The 20,457-nt window shown below is 37.3% G+C and overlaps 1 protein-coding gene across 3 annotated transcripts in view; it reads left to right on the top strand.

Moving 5' to 3' along the window:
• LOC106052640 (integrator complex subunit 13-like) overlaps positions 1 to 20,457 on the top strand; it is a 190,973-nt gene that overhangs the window by 150,295 nt on the left and 20,221 nt on the right. For all 3 annotated transcript variants that reach the window (XM_056025586.1, XM_056025585.1, XM_056025584.1), the window contains exon 8: positions 8,157 to 8,241. In XM_056025586.1, coding sequence (XP_055881561.1) covers positions 8,157 to 8,241 — 85 coding nt within the window. The remainder of the gene's footprint in view (positions 1 to 8,156; positions 8,242 to 20,457) is intronic.

Raw genomic sequence — 20,457 nt, 5'->3', positions numbered from 1 at the left:
TCTTCACCAGGACGAAATGCAAAGAGAGGCTCCCAATCTGGCCTTGAAGTCACCCTGTGTAATATGCTGATCTGTTTTTGAGTGTTTTATTTAATTTAGAGTTTTGATCCTCGTAGAACCTTTCCTTGATATTGTCTGGATTGTACACAGAGTGGCATGATGCCTTTCAGTAATTTCATTAAACATTTATACCTTTTGTTAGTCTGACTAAAGGGCAGGAGAGCTGCAGTCGCCCAGTTTTAAGGTACACTGATGTAAGGAGGCGTGACATGATGTTCTTCAAAATCCGAATCGACATCAACAGTTGGAAGAAGCTATTGAAAGATCCACATGGAGAGCAAGCAAGTTTTCTTGCCTACAGATGGCCTGCACACCGGAAGTAGAAAGATGAATGAAAATGCTGCCGAGTCTGGTGAGATGCCCAACCTCTGACTGCAGCTGTGTATCGAAGAATGGTTTCGTTAATCACATGAGAAGTTGCTAATGGAAAAGATTATCTCACGAGACCTAAAATACCACAACTAGTCCTACTAGCTGGTTGACTAGTTTGGATGTCACTAAAAATAATCTCACTTCTGCTAATACTACCGGGAGTGTAACTTTGTCTGCCCTCGTTATCACAATGGATCAAAATTAAAAGGCCTTTAAACCAGTACAGAATTTTAAAAGACGGCACTCATTCTTAAGAAAAGTGAACTTGTTTGAAAACAAACAAAGAAGTTCCGGTACACCTTTACCTCTGGCGTCAGAATTGAGACGAACAATTGGAGTCTAGTAGATCAAGCAAAACAAAGGAAATCAAAGTTCTGAAATAGAAATTAGCAATGAATCGTGTTCTTTTTTTTCCCCTATCAGGTCACTTTATTGTATTAGTCTTTTAGGTGCACTTAATTTAAAGTGTTTTAAAAATAGAAAGGAAGTTGGTCAAGTCACAACTTGAGAGAAATGGCAAAAACACAATTTGTATGTTCCTCTGACATCCAGTTCTTGTTGGCTATGAACTAAGATTTGATGCTTCTAGTCTTAATTGGCAATTTTCCACTGTGCTATCTCAGAGATCTAGGGCCATTCTCCATAATTTATTTTTCTGTCGATGTAAGAAGCAATGAAATTCTTGTATTGAAAGAGATAAATAAAACAAATATGCTCATGATTATTCTCTATTTGAGTCTATAGTCTGATCTAAAACAGTGTAACATATGTACAATAGGCTATGTTAATAACATACCAGGCTAAAACCAATGCAGTAGTTTGACGTAAATTGACAGGTTGACACCATTCAGTACAAAATGATGATCATGTCTATGCAGTTTCATGCATAAAGTGATAATGGATGGACATAGCCTCCATCTCAACATTTTTCAATGGCATTTAAGTACACATATCTACACTTTCTTACTCTGGAAAGCCTTGTTTGATAGTTCACAGAGTATTCTGTTCACTAAATTTGTAACTAACTCAATTTTCATAAGAAAAACAAAAACAAAGTGTGTGTGTGTGTGTACTGGTTATTATAAACTGTCATTCTTGTGTAATAAAACTTATGATAGAGTCATAGAGATGCTTTGGTAGTGTTTTATGACGTTAATGCATAAAAAAAAACCTTGTGCACTCATAGTCAAGCCATCTCAAGGGGAATAATTCAACTTATACCATCACATCTTTTTTTCTTTCACTTGTTCAATACAAAAAAAAAAAATAAAAAAAAATTAATAAATAATGTTTGATTTATTTTAATTGATTCTTTTGATGTCAGGTAAAAGAAATAATTGTGCAAAATTTTAGCTTGATAAGAGATTGGGTGTGGGAGAATTAGCGTGTAAAAACTTTTTACCAGACAGACAGAGTGAGTAAAAAATGTGACTTAACCACCCTCTTGCCTTCTACGGGTTTGCACTAATTTCATTTCTACCATGTTTAATGAACCCTTCATGTCTAACAATCATTCCCTGTGTGTGTGTGTCTCTCTATGTCTCTGTGTCTCTCTTCCTCTTTTCTCTTTTTTTTTCCTTCATTTTTTTTCGCACTTTCCTTCTCTCTTTTTTTCTTTGTCTCTGTGGCTCTTTTTTTTCTCTTTATCTCTATTTCTCATTCTCTTCTCTTTTTAGCGGCCCCCGAAAGGGTAAAAGACGCTATTAGTTTTGTGCGAAATGTCTGTCCGTCTGTCCGTCCGTCCCGTTTAGATCTCGTAAACTAGAAAAGATATTGAAAATCCGACATCACAATATTTTAGACCATTCAAAGTTCTGATGTAACGGCTACTTTTTTTTTCTGAAATCGAAAAATCTAATTTTTAAAATCAGTTATGCAAGCAGTTTTTTAAAGAGAAAAAGCTAATTAGTATGCATTATAAAATAGACCTAATTTAAAACGAATAGTAATCTTATAAACTTCATTTTTTTAAAAACTTTTTTTTCATTGCGGAATTATTATTTTTTTTTTTTTTTGAGGATTCGAATAGGAAATTTGAGCTTTTCAAAACAATCAGATCAATTATAAGACATCAGTTGAGCCAGGAGAGGCGCGATGGCTGAGCGGTAAAGCGCTTGGCTTCCGAACCGAGGGTTCCGTGTTCGAATCCTGGTGAAGACTGGGATTTTCAACTTTGGAATCTTTGGGCGCCTCTGAGTCTACTAAGCTCTAATGGGTCCCTGACATTAGTTGGGGAAAATTAACGGCGGTTGGTCGTTGTGCTGGCTACATGTCACCCTCGTTAACCGTAGGCCACAAATACAGATGAACTTTACATCATCTGCCCTATAGACCACAAGGTCTGAAAGGGGAACTAGTTAGGCCAGGTTCACATCTAACTTTACATTCACTTTCACCTATCCTTTGATCTGCTGTACCGTTGGGGCACTACACAAGATCTGTTAACCTTCTTTCTCCATTCTTATCTCTTATTTGTCTTTAATATAATTTCATTCGGATGTTCTTTCTGAAAATATTGAAGCCTGCCTGGGTGGACCACTTCGGAGGCCGATTTTGAGTTTGTGTTTCCACACAAACTGTCTTTTGTAACCTTGTCATGTTTTATTCTCTTTTTCATTTTTTCCTTTCTCCATTTTTTCTTTCTATCTTACCACTTTCCTACCTTTATTAGTCTAACTTAATATCGTTTAATTATCATGTGACACAATTGTGGTTTGTTAATCTCTAACCGGGGGGTTGGGGGGGGGGGGAGTGATGGCCACGTAGCATCATTAAAACTCTTGTGTCTTTTGGTCTAATGAGAGACTGATGTTTGGTTTCTGTCCACGTTGAAAAGTCTGGGAGAGCTCACTGTACCCAAGTGTGCAAGCTCTCGTGGCTCAAGTTAGACGTATATTAGTCTCAGTATGTGTGGTAGCTGGCGTTGATGAATGTCAAGTCGTGTGCCCGACATCTACTAATTGTAGCTAATGAGTGGAAGTTCTCCATAGGTTATTGCATTAATAGTATTGAGACATGTTTAATAATAATTAAAAAAATAATTATAATCGTTATTGTACGTAAGGAAAATTGTCTTACAGTTTGTGCATTACACCAAACAAAAAATTATAACTATAAAAAACAAAACAAAATGTACATAATGTACATAATACACATAATTTACATGTGAAAAGTTTATATCAGATTGTTTCTATTTAATGATTTGGTTGCTAGTGCTTGGAAGTGAAGAGGGTAAACATAGGGGGCCATGGAACTTAGTAGCAACATCAAACCGTGACAAAAATCTTCAATATTGGTTGAGACAATGTTTGATTTTTTTTTTTAAATGAGTTTAATGGCACTGTTCTTTTAGACATTTGAACTATGTTCTTGTGATGGTTAGATGAGTTTAATGGCACTGTTCTTTTAGACATTTGGACTTTGTTCTTGTGATGGTTAGATGAGTTCACACGACCTTGCCATCAGAATTTAATTAGTTAGTGAGTTACAGTGCGCTGCTTGGGTAGCTAGAACTAAGCTGGATAGAAGAACAAACTTTGAACATTTGTACATAACTACTACATGGTCTAGTTCACTCTTTGTTTGTTTGTTTGTTTTGTGCAGTACATTAAAAACCCAGCGTTTATTCCATTTCTGATAGCTAAAAAGGCTTTGAAAAATGAATGTGCTAGTCTCTTTCCACCAACCGTATATCGACTCTATCTGTCCGGTAAAAAGCTTTATTTCTATCACACCCAATCGTGGATCAAGCTGAAATTATGCATAATTATTTCTTTTATCTGACAACGCAAGAATCAATAAAACAAATTAAACAACTAGTTAATTAACTATCGGTATTTAATTTTTTTTTGTTTTGTATCTTCTTCTTCTTCTTCTTCATCGTTCTCATTGTTATGTTGGAGTGTTCATATGACTAGACCAATACATGAGATGAACTGCGCAGTGGTTTCCAAATCAGGGAGCTCTCCATATAGTTTTCTTTCTATTGGGGTGATTTGGGGCCAATGTCTTATACGGGCCTCTTGGTAGAGAGAGCAGTTTTGGAGGACGTGGTCGGCATTCTCTGGTGATACTCCACATGGGCAGATTTCACTGGTTCCAATTTTGAGCTTCCGGAACATGTGTTGTCGCATTCTGTTGTGTCCGGTCCTGAGTCGAAAGATTAGACGTTGGTCTTGTCGGGATAGCTTATAGTAAGCATCATCTTTCTTGTGATTTGGATGGGAGCTCGTCCATTTCTCATTTATTTTATCTACAATTAATTTCTTCATTTCTTCTGGATAGAGAGCAGAGTTTACTGGTGAGTTTGTTCTCCCACTCTTGGCGAGTGTGTCAGCCTTCTCATTTCCTGCTAGTTGTATGTGAGCTGGTATCCATTGAATGACAGTTTTTTTTCTGTTGTGGTTGAGCATTGTGAGTGCTGTTCTGAGGTTTTTAATATAAGGGGAATCAGAGTTTTGCAGGCTTTGGAGGGTTGTTTTTGCGTCTGTTAGAAAGACAATCTGACTGTGAGGGGAACTTGGATGATTTGCTAGCATGGTAGCAGCTAGTGCTAGTGCTTCCCTTTCTGCTCTGTGACTGTCAGAGAGCTCTCCAGTTGCAAAGGATTTTTCTAGTTTTCCTCCATCTGGCCATTCGATAAGTATTCCAGCTCCTCCATTTGTGGTGGCTTTATGGGATGAGCCATCCGTGTAAACTCTGATCCACTGATTGCTAGGGTAATTGGTATGTAGAAAACAGTTCACTATTTCCTTGAGCTCTGTTGGTCTGTAATCAGATTTTCTTTTTATGTTTTCAATATGGTCCCTTATAGTAGGAAGAGGGCTTTCGTCCCAGGGTGGAGATTCATTATAGTGTATCGAGGTTTCCAGAGTAATTTTTTCAAGTTGGTGTTTCTTTTTTAGGTTTAGAGATTCCTGTATGAAATTGGTCCTTTTGAGACGGTTTTTTGTGCCAGTTTTGTGGATTTTTGTTCTGAGTGGGTGCCTCTCCAAGGTTTCCAATTTTGTGAATTGGGAAAGGATTTTTATTTCTCTTCTTTCATCCAGAGAGATCAGGGCAGCGGTTTCCTCCATAGCTCTTATGGGTGTTGTTTTGATTGCTCCTGTCATTATCCTTAGACCAATATTTTGAACCTTGTCTATTTTTCTAAGGTTGGTTTGGGCTGCTGAGCCCCATGCTGTGGCACCATATTCTAGTACAGGTCTTACATAACTGGTATAGGTCTTTTTCAGGATGTTGTGATTTGCTCCCCAATCTGTGCCAGCTAATTTTTTCAAGAGGGATAGTCTCTGGATGCCTTTACTCTGTGTTTTATCTATTTGGTTTTTCCAGGTTAGTCTCGGGTCATAGGTGACTCCAAGATAAGTAGGGCTGTCATTTTTTTCTAAAGCTTCCTTATGAAATGTTAATTTTATTGTTTGTTGTTTTGTTGACAGTGAGAATATGGTATATGTTGTCTTTTTTGTGTTAATGGACATGCCCCAGTCTTTGGACCAATTATTGAGTTTATCAAGAGCATCTTGTAATCGAAATTTCGATGTTCCTACATATTCTTCTGTGCTAATTAAGGCAAGGTCATCTGCATACATGCTGCTCTTAACTTTTTTGGGTAGGTTTTGATTTAGATCGTTTATGAATATTAGGAAAAGTGTTGGGGATAGGACTCCTCCTTGGGGGACACCATTTTTTATACCCACTGTGTGGCTTCTTTGTCCTTGCATGCAAACTAAGGCTTTTCTATTATTTAGGTATTCCTTTATCCAGTTGTACATTCTGTGGGATATGTGATGCTGGATTAGCTTGAGCAAGAGACCTTGTTCCCAGACTTTGTCAAATGCTTTTTCTAAGTCAACCCACACAATTGTTGTTGGTTTCTTTTCTTGAAAGCCGTCTTCTATTTCTTGTGTGATGAAGGCAATTTGATCTTCTGTTGATCTGCCTTTTCTAAAGCCAGCCTGGGCTTCAGTGAGTAGGTTATTTGACTCAAGGATCCATGTCAGCCTTCTATTTATCACTATTTCCATCAGTTTGCAGGTACAGCTAGTGAGGCTGATGGGACGGTAGCTATCCAGTTTATTTCTTGGCTTGCCGTGCTTTAGTATAGGGATCATAATGGCTTTTTTCCAGATGTTTGGAATTCTGCCAGATTTCCAGCTAGCATTGGATAATTATAGCAGTTTTCTTTTGGCTTGAGGACCCAAGTGAAGAAGCATGTCATTTGATATTTTGTCTGGGCCCGGAGCTTGTTTTGGTTTGAGGGCTTTTAGGGATTCATCTAATTCCTTCATTTTAAGATTAGTGGTCATTGCCAAGGAGTAAGCTGGATTGTTTTCTTTAAATTTATCTTGGATTTCTGAGTTTACATCTTTATTTCTACTTTCATTAATTTGTATTTGTCCTACGCTTTGGAAAAACTTAATGAATTCATTTGCTGCTTCTTGGCCTTTCAGGGGTTTGTTGTCCTTTTCTATTACTATAGGAGTTGTTCTGTTTTCTTCCTGGTTGAGACATTTGGCTATACGCCAGAGTTTGTGGCCATCTCTATCTACGTTTAGTTGTTCTGTTTTTTCATGCCAACTTTTCCTCATGGCGGAAAGGTAATTTTTCCTGAAAACTGCGTTAGCTGCTTTTAGATTTATGTTATTTTCTATACAAGGGTTATTATCTACTGTGTTTCTGGCTTCAATAGTGGCATTGTGGAGTTGTTGAAGGTGATCAGACCAGTTGGGGATATAATCTTTTCTTGCTCCTCTAGGAATTGATTCCTTAGCTGCTAGGAGTATTGCTTTGAAGAAAGCTGAGAATGACTTATTAACCTGATTTGATTTGCAGTTTATTGAAGTTGTATATAGGTCTGTGAGCTTTGAGAATAGGTGCCAGTTGGCTTTTTTGTAGTTCCATCTGGGGATGGTGGAGTTTTCTGATATTTTGAAGGAGGTATCGATACTGAACAATATGGGTCTGTGGTCGCTGGTGGCTAGCTGGTCTGCAACTTCTCTAGTGCACTTTTTGGATAAGTTGTCTGTTGCAAAGGCTAGATCTGGAGTGGTTGATGTTAGCCAGGCTCTTGAAAAAAAGGTTGGTTTGTCCTCAGGTTTATTTAGCAAGATAAGTCTGTTCTCTGCTTGCCATTCTTCAATTTCTTCTCCCCTGGCATTTAGGTCTGGGTATCCCCAGCTCTGAGAGTGACTATTCATATCTCCTAAGATTAGACAGTCTTGTATCGATCAAGGGAAGAAATAGTACTTGACTGCTGTGGTGGCTTAATTTGATTTAGTCCCATTTAAACTATGTAGAAAGAAATAGGCGACCGCTTTCAAGTTTGAAACTAACAATAGATAATTATAAAACCGTCTATTTTCATAAGCATTTCCCTGGCACAGTGGTTAGTATGTTTACTTCAGGAGGCTTAACTAGGTTTGAGCCCTCGAGTTCGAATTCGCGTCGTTCCAACCAATTTTTTTTTGTATAAATGCGTTTAAAAATCAATCACGATAACCTTCACCCAGATATCCCCTTCTTTCTACCCCTCACCCCGTCCCCAATTGGTCCAGACAAGTGAAAGGATAATGGCGTATTGAAAAAGCTAAAAGCATAAAATTGCGCTAATCAAAAACAATTGGTAAATTCTCTAATCTCTAATCACTGATTTATTATTGTAAGTCTAGATCTTTTTCAAATTTAATGACATGACCTCTAACTCTATTGGTATATGTCCTCAGGAGGAACAGAACGCCAGCTCCTCGGCCAACTACGATGTGGAGCTGCTGCATCCTGCCACTGCCCACGATGAACTCTTTAAAAATGGTAGGTCACACACACACACACAAACAAACACACGCATACACCTTAAGCTTTAGTCTTCGTGAATGTGCATGAATATATGCACACATCTCTACTCAATACTAACGATCTTTCGCATGCCCCACACAGATTGTCTTTGGTAGACTACATCAAAGCCCGACGTCTAGACATATCTGGCTAGTTGTAGGTCAGACCTTTAATAATATTAGAAAGACAATATTTATTGATGTTTTATATATAAAAATATATTTTTTTTTATGTGGGGGAAGTGGCATGTTTATGTATTAGCATTTAGCTAACACTGACGTATGAGTGGGGACGTATTTGATTCCTGTAGGGTTAGTTTTAGAGGCCCACCAAAAGGAAAGCACTGTTTTGTTTTGTTTTAAAATATTTTTTTTCTTTAAATCTGTCAGTTGAACAAGCAAACAAGAGATAGCGTATTATGACAGCTTTGTAATGCAGCTCTTTAGGTCGTGCTCTTTATGTAATGCAGTACTTTAGGTCATGTTTTTATGTTATGCAGTCATTGATCTCGCCCTTTTTATGTAATGCAATAATCGAGCTCGCGTTCTTTGTGTAATGCAGCTTTTACGTTTGTACGCGTCATAGTCTCAAGAGAAGTGTAAACAGAAAGGTTACTTACAAATTGACTTCTCCAAAATTTAAGATTTTACACGGAATAATGAACATATAAATAGTGTTGGTTAGAACTTAGAAGTAATTAGTTTTTAGATTGTTTCAGGATTCACATATCAGTCAATAATTTTCAAGCTTCATATTAAGTCTACTTTTGTGGATCTATTATTGAAATGAAGTTCTATTGTGTGTTCAATATTTACTTGATTTGTACTCAAGGAATTCAACTGTTTGATTCATACATTGAAATAATGATCATTCTCAATCTAAACAAAGACTCCCCGGCGATACAGTTATATTTGCTGAATTTAGGTTATCGAATTTACATATGTAGTCAATGCAACTTTAAAATATATAGAGACGTACTAACCACCCAATGCCATTGTAAAGCAAAGCCACTAAAAGCTGCTTTTGAGATCCCGCTCTTTATGTAATGTAGACTTTGAGATCACTTTCTTTATGTAATGTAGACTTTGAGATCACGTTCTTTATGTAATGTAGACTTTGAGATCACGTTCTTTATGTAATGTAGACTTTGAGATCACGTTCTTTATGTAATGTAGACTTTGAGATCACGTTCTTTATGTAATGTAGACTTTGAGATCACTTTCTTTATGTAATGTAGACTTTGAGATCACTTTCTTTATGTAATGTAGACTTTGAGATCACTTTCTTTATGTAATGTAGTCTTTGAGATCACGTTCTTTATGTAATGTAGAATTTGAGATCATTTTCTTTATGTAATGTAGACTTTGACATCACGTTCTTTATGTATTGTAGTCTTTGAGATCACGTTCTTTATGTAATGTAGTCTTTGAGATCACTTTCTTTATGTAATGTAGTCTTTGAGATCACGTTCTTTATGTAATGTAGACTTTGAGATCACGTTCTTTATGTAATGTAGAATTTGAGATCACTTTCTGTATGTAATGTAGACTTTGACATCACGTTCTTTATGTATTGTTGACTTTGAGATCACTTTCTTTATTTTAAGTAGACTTTGAGATCACTTTCTTTATGTAATGTAGACTTTGAGATCACTTTCTTTATGTAATGTAGACTTTGAGATCACTTTCTTTATGTAATGTAGACTTTGAGATCACGTTCTTTATGTATTGTTGACTTTGAGATCACTTTCTTTATGTAATGTAGACTTTGAGATCACGTTCTTTATGTAATGTAGACTTTGAGATCATGTTCTTTATGTAATGTAAACTTTGAGATCACTTTCTTTATGTAATGTAGACTTTGAGATCACTTTCTTTATGTAATGTAGACTTTGAGATCACGTTCTTTATGTAATGTAGACTTTGAGATCACGTTCTTTATGTAATGTAGACTTTGAGATCACTTTCTTTATGTATTGTTGACTTTGAGATCACTTTCTTTATGTTATGTAGACTTTGAGATCACTTTCTTTATGTAATGTAGACTTTGAGATCACTTTCTTTATGTAATGTAGACTTTGAGATCACTTTCTTTATGTAATGTAGACTTTGAGATCACTTTTTTTATGTAATGTAGACTTTGAGATCACGTTCTTTATGTATTGTTGACTTTGAGATCACGTTCTTTATGTAATGTAGACTTTGAGATCACGTTCTTTATGTAATGTAGACTTTGAGATCATGTTCTTTATGTAATGTAGACTTTGAGATCACTTTCTTTATGTAATGTAGACTTTGAGATCACTTTCTTTATGTAATGTAGACTTTGAGATCACGTTCTTTATGTATTGTTGACTTTGAGATCACGTTCTTTATGTAATGTAGACTTTGAGATCACGTTCTTTATGTAATGTAGACTTTGAGATCATGTTCTTTATGTAATGTAGACTTTGAGATCACTTTCTTTATGTAATGTAGACTTTGAGATCACTTTCTTTATGTAATGTAGACTTTGAGATCACGTTCTTTATGTAATGTAGACTTTGAGATCACGTTCTTTATGTAATGTAGACTTTGAGATCACTTTTTTTTTATCTAATGTAGTTAGTTACCTTGTCACAGTACGTATTACTTTTGACTTTATTTTCCACATAATTCTCCACACCTTTATTTTTTGAAGGACTAATCCGGGAAACACTGCATCTAGACTTAATGTTAATTAAGATCAGCTACTTCTTTAATGGCCTAGGATCACTATCTAATTTCCTTTAAACGCCACGGTGGCTGTGAAGTCCTATCTTAGGTTTGAAAATCCATTTACACTTAAAGCATGAATGGGTCCCTGACTATTTTTGTTCTCTCTCTTTGTTATGTTATGGGCTGTCGCTGTCCTGTTTACTTTAGAACCTGAAATATTGACACTGACGACTCCACGCCATAAAGAGCAATTAAATAGTTGTGTTTTTTTTTTCTTTAATGCTTTTGGTGACGATTCTTCATTTCTTTATCTTGTATCTAAGTATGGACAATATTTTAATTTGATGACGGTCTTGCCTTGTATCCAGCAATTTGTATAAATTGTTATGGGTTTATGAACGTTTGGAAGATAAAATAAATTATTATAAAGTCATTTTTTATAGTGATATAAACAGCCAAAAAAAAACAGCATTATTTTCAAGAAATGTGTTTTTTTGGGATCTATCACTCATTCTTTACAAACAATCAGGACTGGATGTATACGGTGCTAAGTTTACATTTATAATATCCATACTATCTTAAAAGGGACGTAAATTAACATAGACTAAGTAAAGCACATGTCTAGATTTGGTTTCTACATCTTTGATTAAGTTTATTTATTTTGTATTGTTCAAATAAAAATGTATAACTTCTCTACACTTTGGTCTCTGGATTAATGTTTGTAACAAAAGGGTTTAAAAAATAAAGTTTGAATTAAAGGTTATCAATCTAACCTGTATAAAAACAAATCAAAATCCAAATATATTCTTAATTACATTACAGAGCATTAGCTCGTCCGGGCCTCTTACAGAGTACATTATTGTTATTTCTTCAAGTGTTCGAAATGTGAACATTAGATTAACAGCAGATTCATATACCTAACGTTTTGTCATGTGTTATACCGAATGTATTAAAAGAAAGCTAAATGGTTTCTTCCTTTACTTGTTCATTTGGTTTCAAAACAGCTTACATCATAATTTTACCAGTAATTAGTAGGTGATAGATTTTACCAGCGATTTGAACTCGAGGTAACTGCAGCCTCTCCTTTCTTTTAGTCACTCCTTTCCAAGATTTGGACTTATTATTATTATTATTATGATTATTGTTGGATAGGGTTTTGAACATATAAAACATATCACAACATGCACATACGTCAATACAATAAAGGAGATTTCCATCACTATCGAAGTTGTCATAAAGGGTGTATGACTAAACATTACAAATAAACATTATATGTAAAATATCATTTATTTCAAGCTTCATGTTCAGTCTACTTCTGCGAAAGTATGTTCCAGTGGCACTTTGGGATAGAGAACTGCCTCTAGTGGGCTCACAATGCACGTTCTAGCGTAGAATCATTGCACGTGAGGAGGAGGCTCCGCTAAACTGTCCCATCCGCCACGCCGTTTCTCACGGGGGCCATACGCTGCGGTGATTGCTCTCTCAGGGTTAGAGGCGGAACAGTATAGGAATATTTAAGAACCTCTCGTCGGCTCAGCCTCCGGCCTCGCTGGAATAGGGGAACCCAGGCCTGGCTCCATGAGTCGTTTCCCACAACAACGGATATGATTAAAAGATCATCTATTTGATGGGAAACCTCCTGACAGAAGGATCGGTGAATAGCCATCCTCCTAGACTCTGGCTATATACCTTCCCTTAGGTCAATGGTCATAATAGCGCGCAAGTTCGACCCTTAATGGACACTCACTGAGTTGACTTATGTGAATTTGTTATTGAATTTTAATTCTGTTGTGTGTTATTAAGCACAGTATTCTCTCGATTTATGATTTCCAATGGGAAAATGAAATTATTTCATTTCGAAAAGAAACAGTTGTGTTGATTCGTCATCTATACTAGAATCTCCTGCATAAAATTGGAACTGGAGTACTCCTATTTAACTTCATAATGCACCTAGACCTAAACTAACCACCAGTCCACAAAATGGTAACAAATCCAACAATAACTGACCTGCGTAGTGGATTCCTCGTGTCTGATTTCTTGTTGTATATAGTCGTGATTATGTTATGAAACGTTGACTGGAAAGGATGTACATTCTAGCAGGACTTGTAGACGAAATCATCCTAGAGAAATAATGAAAGTTTCAATTTGAAAGAGATCGCTCTAAAAACTTTCCTTTACCTATACATGTGTGGCTTACCGGGAGTCTTTTTTTTTAAATTCGTTTCCTCTTTGTCATTTCAGAGTGAGGAAATATTTAAAACTCTCTTACTCCTTCTCTGTCTCTCTGTCTCTGTCTCACTCTCACTCTCTCTCTCTCTCTCTCTCTTCCTCTCTCTCGCTTGCTAGTTCTCTCTCTCTCAAACACACTCTCTCTGCGTAATTGTATTCTGTGTGTCCGCATTCATTAACCGTCTTGTTTGTTTTATTCTGGTCAGCGGAGATGTCTTCATCACTGACCACTGGTCAAAAGCTCCACCAGTACTAGACACTGATTTCTAGGTTCCAGATCGGATTTTTTTGTCGTGTGTGTTTGCTTTCTCACGCTTTAAGATTGAATTTCTTTTTCGATATTCGATATCCCCCCACACACACTTTTTCACACAGTCACACACACACACACCGATTTGGAAACACATTTAGACTTACGAGGACCTACTATTAGTTTGAGTTAGAGATTATGCACATGCCTGTATAAATCGCGTCTGTTGGTTCTGTCCTTGGAGATAGACGCAGCTTTCAATCTGAATGCACTTAATGCTGCCTTTCATTTGTACTTTTGTCTTGTTAGTCACTGGCCTGAGATGCACAGACCTCGGGGGGGGGGGGAATGACAGTGAAGGGAAAACTTTCCTAGTGTTGTTGTTTTTGTTGATTTTTTGCATCCCTCGTAAGAATTCATCAAATTGAGAAATACAAATGCCCCCCCCCCACACCTGTGTCTACTAACTGTTTATATGAGCGAAAATCTTTTCTCTGAATCATTTCTCTTGAAAATCAAATGCCTCCGTTAGTGGATAGGCCACCAACCAGCTTCCTCCAGGCATCTCGGTTCTGGGCGAGTCTCTCCAAAGTCTTCTTGGCATCTGCTTCCCATCGCGGCGCCATGTATCCCTGGGCCGTCCCCTCTTCCTCTTTCCTTGGGGGTTCCAGGTAAGGGCTTGCCTTGTTAGGTTGGATGCAGGCTTAGGTAGTGTGTGACCTATCCATCTCCAGCGTCTCTGAAGGATATCTACTTCAATGGGCTGCTGCTTTGTTCTTAGCCACAGTTCCTCATTCGAGATCTTGTCTGGCCAGACATTGAAACTGCTAAATATACATTGCAATGGAGGAAAACAAGTCTTGTTTCTTGGACCTTAATAAAAAAACTGGAACATTATTTCAGTGTAATTGCCGTAAAAGTTGAGAACCTCCTCAAACTGTAAGCTCATGTAAGCTTCCATCCACTGGCCAGAAAGTTGTTCTGTCTGGGAGAGATTCTAGCAGATGTAAATTTCTTACATCCTTGTTTCCGATGGCTAGCATCGCAAGACAATTGGGCTAACGATGAGACCGAAGGCAGAGCACACTAGGGAAACCACCACTCCCCATTTTCCTTATTTGTTTCTCATTAGCCTTGGTATTCTCCATAAAATAGCCTCTTGAGGAACAGTGCTGTGGATTGTAACAGTGTTGTGGATTGTAACAGTGTTGTTCGGGTTCTCTTCCATCCCGCCTGTGCAATGAACTCGGCTCCTTTTGGCATCCTGACTAGGGAGTGTGTGTGTGGGGGGGGGGGAGGGAGTCTGCCCGAGGCGCAGTACACTCTCTGGTCACTCGAACATTCTGCCGAAACGTGCACAAGGAAGCCCAAAAGTATTGACTCCTTTTAGACTGGACGATTAGATTTTGTTTATTATTATTATTGGTGGGTGTATGTGTGTGTAGTATTGCGGATCGTAAGTTATTTGGACCTCATGCTGAAAAAGGTGAGGCACCACTGATCTAGGTCTATACATCGATATGTTTTGTTTTTTGTTGTCTTTTTATGTCCTATCCCCCCTTCCAGACAATCGTTATATGATCACTAAAAAAGGATTCGAAGTGTACTTTTGAACAAAATATACATTTCCCTGTTGATTTAATCTTAAAAATTAGTTTTTATTGCGACAAAATCATATAGCAACGACAAACTTTTCTTAGGCAGCTTGATTTGCAGAGCAAACAAATCTCGCCATGTGTGTGTGTGTGTGTGCGACGGTGGGAAGCGATTGAATGTGAATGATGCAAGATAAGTGGCATTGTCATCAGCGATCTTAGTGCAGACGACTCTAGAACGTGAGACTGAAAGTTTGTGTCATTTTAGTGAGTTGGAATTTGTTAAAAATATTATTATTGAAGTCTAGTACATTTATTTTGTCTCACATCTACTTTATGTTGTCTATATTATAATTAAAGCTATATTTAGTTTTGCTCACAAAAGAAGTTATTCAAGCTATTTAAAGTTTTATAAGTTAAACTATAATACGCTTCAGCGGTTTAGTTGTCTACTAGCAGTTTAGTGCTACAAGTCAATGACCGTACACAACAATCATGGACCAGTCTATTCCCAGTCATGGGTGTTGACCTCTTAATGCATTGAAAACAATAGTCGAGATACATCTGCTGTAGTTTCAGTCAGTGACTGGAGGAGAAAACAACAGATAGATACGTACCTAGGTCATTAATTTCATTCTCTTATAAGCCTCTATTGAAATCAAAGAAAATGGCCACAATGTCAGCGCTTCGCGTGGAACTTTCAAGAAATGTCAGATCCAGTCACATTTTGGTGCATCACTAAAAGACCCTTCAATCAAGTGAGTTTAAGAATAACTTATTGGCGACCATGGCCAGTGTCATTTTTTTTCCTCATATGTAATTTATATTTTTTGTTAAGAATTCATCGTCATGTCCCCGGACCCCAACTAAAGGCTATGAACTCAGTAGCTTTATAAGAATGTTTTCTACAAGGCGAAACACTAGTGGCGTGTGGCGATTGACAAGAAGTCAAACCCTTTCCTTTTGTTGACCGTCCAAAACTTCGGCCATTTTATTTATGTACATGATATTGTGTTCTACTGAATTTCAAACTTTATACTGTTTCTAGTATCAAGAATACCATCAGATCACACACGCGCGCGCGCGCGTACTCACACAATGTGCCCTTGTTTTTTTCTATGTTTAAATTTGAAGCCTCAGTTTTTGACTCTGGTGATATGATGCACCTAACTGAACTATCGCCTTGCAACTCTTAGACTGACCCGCTCCAAACAAAAATGTACAGCGGTCATTGTGTGCATTGTGTGTTATCTTGACTAGTCTGTGGGTGGCGCCATGCCAGTTTTCGGAATGTTTCTATCTAGATATGTTGCTCGTGTCACACTATTCTCTGAAATGGCAAAGAGTCTCGAGGTGCACACGACACTAAAAGCGTCATTTCCTCTTCCGTTTCATTATTGTCTTCCATAAACAGAGAAGTCTTTGTTTTCTCTACCCAGCCCCTGGGTCTGAATTCAGAACAAAAGAAGCTTGGTTCATGATTTATTTCCTGTAGCAACACTTTTCCCAAAACAGAATTTATTTTTTATTTGCCCCAAAAGAATTTGCCCAGGATCCGCTGCCCATGCACCGTCTTAGTTTTATTTGTTCATGTTAAAGTTATTATTCATTTCATCTTTTTATATATAGGCTCATCCGTAGACAAAAATGTAGCCAAAAGAAATGGAATAATAGAGAGAAAGGGAGAGTGGGATAGGACATGTGGAGACAGGGGCAAAGTGTGCAAGAGAGAAAAGTCTTTTCTTTTTCAAAAAAAAAACAACAACACTTTATATATCTGTCTTGCTAAATTAAATCACCCTACTTATTTGACAAACTAATTTGAGTCGATGATTTACTTTATTTTCTTGTAGCTTTTTAGAAATTTCTGGAACACATTCATTAGCATAGGGAGGGGGGGGGCGTAGATGCGATTCAAGATGACAACAAAGCATTGAGCTTGCACCCAGTGACCAAAGCTTTGACACGACCCCCGCAACCACGTCAAGTCTATTGACCTTGTCGGATCGAAAGAAAAACTTCTTTGTCTCCATTTGTATTTTGGTTGTTCTTATCGCAGTGGTTTGACATCTATCATTTTTTTTCCCCGTTTCTGAAACCTAGACACCATCGTCTGTTTATCTCTAATGGTATATTTATGTTTTTTGATCAAATATCCGCTTCCCTGGTCTTCAGTTCCAATCCTGTACGCCAGAGCTTCTGACTGCCTCTAATGAAGATTGATGGCCTGTTGGGAGATTGACAAATTAGAGAGAAAGAGCAAGAGAGAGAATATATCTATCTGAAAACACAGTGTAACTAGTATAGCATCTCGATGTACTTCACCAAACAGATCAATTGGTGGCCGTACATCAACAGGAATGGTTCACTGTGTCAGCGTAGAGCTACTGAAACTTGAAGTCATTTTTTGGTTTAAATTGTCTGATCCTTTTCTCTCTGGAATCTTCGATGAAGCTCTTCCACTATCTAGTCATTAGTTCATTCTTTGGTTGTTGCCGTTTCTATTTAGCTTGGATCTATGAGTTTGGTTCTTTATGTTGATACCTGTAGTTGTTGGGTTGAACCTCCAGGCAGCAGAGAACAATAGACAACCTGAAGTTTGAACAATTTCTGAACAATGTTAACCTTAGTCGTTGTGAGGATATGAAACTTAGTGTTTTCTCTTGTGTGTTTTTTTTTTTGGCGATGTAATCTTCTACGCATAAAAAAATAAGCGGAACAATTTAAGCACAATACAACTCAACTTCAGAACTACACTAAGCACACGTTCTTCTGTCTTCGACTTTCGCTCTAAAACTTCCATACCCTTTCATCAGCCTTTCTGCCCTCTTGATCACCTTGTCTCCCCTTCTATTCAGCTTGAAGGTTTCATCTGCTCTGCTCATCACAAAATAAATAAATAATGGCTCATTGTTCCTGGGGGAAGATTTGTTTAAAAGTTGCAATAAAAAGAAACGAAATCAATCTTGTTTCACTTGTTCTGCGAGGTAACAGGCCAAAAAATTAACAAAATTCTTTCACTTGGAGACAACTGAGGGCCTATCTATCCATCCCAATGGCCCCACATCCCATGGAGGGCCCTGGCCATCTTTCCATTCTGATCCATCCTGTACTTTACGCCTCCGTGCCCGGACTGTTGTAGATCTACTTCAGCATCATCAAGCCATTGTTTTCGTGGTCTGCCTGTTGGGAACCTGCCTTTTTTGTTTACCTGTAAACTGTTTTTACTCCTCTGTTCTCGGGGTACGCTACCCAACGTAATTTGTTTCTTGTGATTTCCGTCACTATGGAAGGGTTTTTAAAAAAACTGGTATATCTTTCCGGTTTCATCTGATGGTCTAGATTGCTAAATTTTAAACATATGTGCATTTGTTAGTCCCATTTTTTTTTCTAACCTTACTTGTCAATAACTGCATTGAAGTCAGGGGATGTTCACATTTCATGCTCTACCTTTAAAGTACGAAGCAATGCTTCCCATTTTTGACAAAGCTTATATCAACTCACTTTGCCTGTCTGTCTGGTTAAAAGTTTGAACATGTTTGTTTTCTCCCATTCCCCATTCTTGGATCAAGTTGAAATTTTGCATAATTATTTATTCTCGATAACAATACACGAATCAATCTAAAAAGTAACCAAACTAATTAATTAATTTTGTTTTATATAGTGGAAAGAGAGATAAGCCCCGTAATTTTCAGATAAATGGAAGTACTTAGTGGTTCCTTCTCTTATGTAAGCTTTGTTGTTGTTTTTTTTAGAAGTACTCTTGTTTTTCTATTACTTTTTCAAAATTCTACTTGAATCATTTTGGAAACCTTTTCTTTAAGTATATATAATATAATACAATTTCATATATAGAAATGTGATGTTAGAGTGTTCTAGGTCCATGTAGTCATGTCATGAAGAGATTAATAAACAAAAAAAAAATCTCGATAGATATCAAAATTTATTATCTCTCCACGCCGCTGTTGTGAAATCTTAAGGTGCATATAAACAAGATATGTATGTTACCAGTTTATGAATATCTGAATATGTAAATGAAGTTTGTTTTAAAAATGAACACAGATATAGTTTTCAAAAAATAGTAAATGCTAATAAATATGAAACAATTATGTTTCAATGTTTTACATTAGTCTGATGTTTTACATAACAAGATGAACACTAAAAATGTAAAATGACCTTTTAGGCTCGGTAGAATAATAATAAGACTTGTCTTCGCGTCCGAAGATTGATGAGGAGTGCTACACGTACCCAGCTACAACCTACATATTTTGCCATATCCAGAGCAGACATAACCGTTGTCCGCTAGTGGTTGATTCAGGTTTTTTTTTCTATTGGTTTTTTAAAATTCTACTTGAATCATTTAGAAACTCCTTCCTTAAGTATATTTAATATAATGCCGGAAATGTGATGTCTATGTAGCTGTGTCATTTAAAGATAAAAAACAGTTTAAATCAATGATACTCGGTGTTAGTCAGCATTACGACACCACGGTGAAGCCAACTTACGACTATAGAACAGTCCACTTTGCGATTGTTGACCTCTACACCAGCCAACTTACGACTATAGAACAGTCCACTTTGCGATTGTTGACCTCTACACCACTGTGAATCCAACTTACGACTATAGAACAGTAGACTTTGTGTTTGTTGACCTCTACACCAGCCAACTTACGACTATAGAACAGTAGACTTCGCGATTGTTGACCTCAACACCATCCAACTTACGACTATAGAACAGTAGACTTCGCGATTGTTGACCTCAACACCATCCAACTTACGGCTATAGAATAGTAGACTTTGCGAGTGTTGACCTCTACACCAGCCAACTTACGACTATAGAACAGTAGACTTCGTGATTGTTTTCACTCTACACCAGCTAACTTACGACTATAGAACAATAGACTTTGCGAGTGTTGACCTCTACCATCCAACTTACGACTATAGAACAGTAGACTTCGTGATTGTTGACCTCAACACCATCCAACTTACGACTATAGAACAGTAGACTTCGCGATTGTTGACCTCAACACCATCCAACTTACGGCTATAGAATAGTCGACTTTGCGAGTGTTGACCTCTACACCAGCCAACTTACGACTATAGAACAGTAGACTTCGTGATTGTTGACCTCTACACCAGCTAACTTACGACTATAGAACAGTAGACTTTGCGAGTGTTGACCTCTACACCAGCCAACTTACGACTATAGAACAGTAGACTTCGTGATTGTTTTCACTCTACACCAGCTAACTTACGACTATAGAACAATAGACTTTGCGAGTGTTGACCTCTACCATCCAACTTACGACTATAGAACAGTAGACTTCGTGATTGTTGACCTCAACACCATCCAACTTACGACTATAGAACAGTAGACTTCGCGATTGTTGACCTCAACACCATCCAACTTACGGCTATAGAAT

This window comes from Biomphalaria glabrata, chromosome 4, assembly GCF_947242115.1.
Source record: "Biomphalaria glabrata chromosome 4, xgBioGlab47.1, whole genome shotgun sequence".
NCBI lineage: Eukaryota > Metazoa > Mollusca > Gastropoda > Planorbidae > Biomphalaria > Biomphalaria glabrata.
This window is presented reverse-complemented; position numbering and strand designations above follow the sequence as displayed.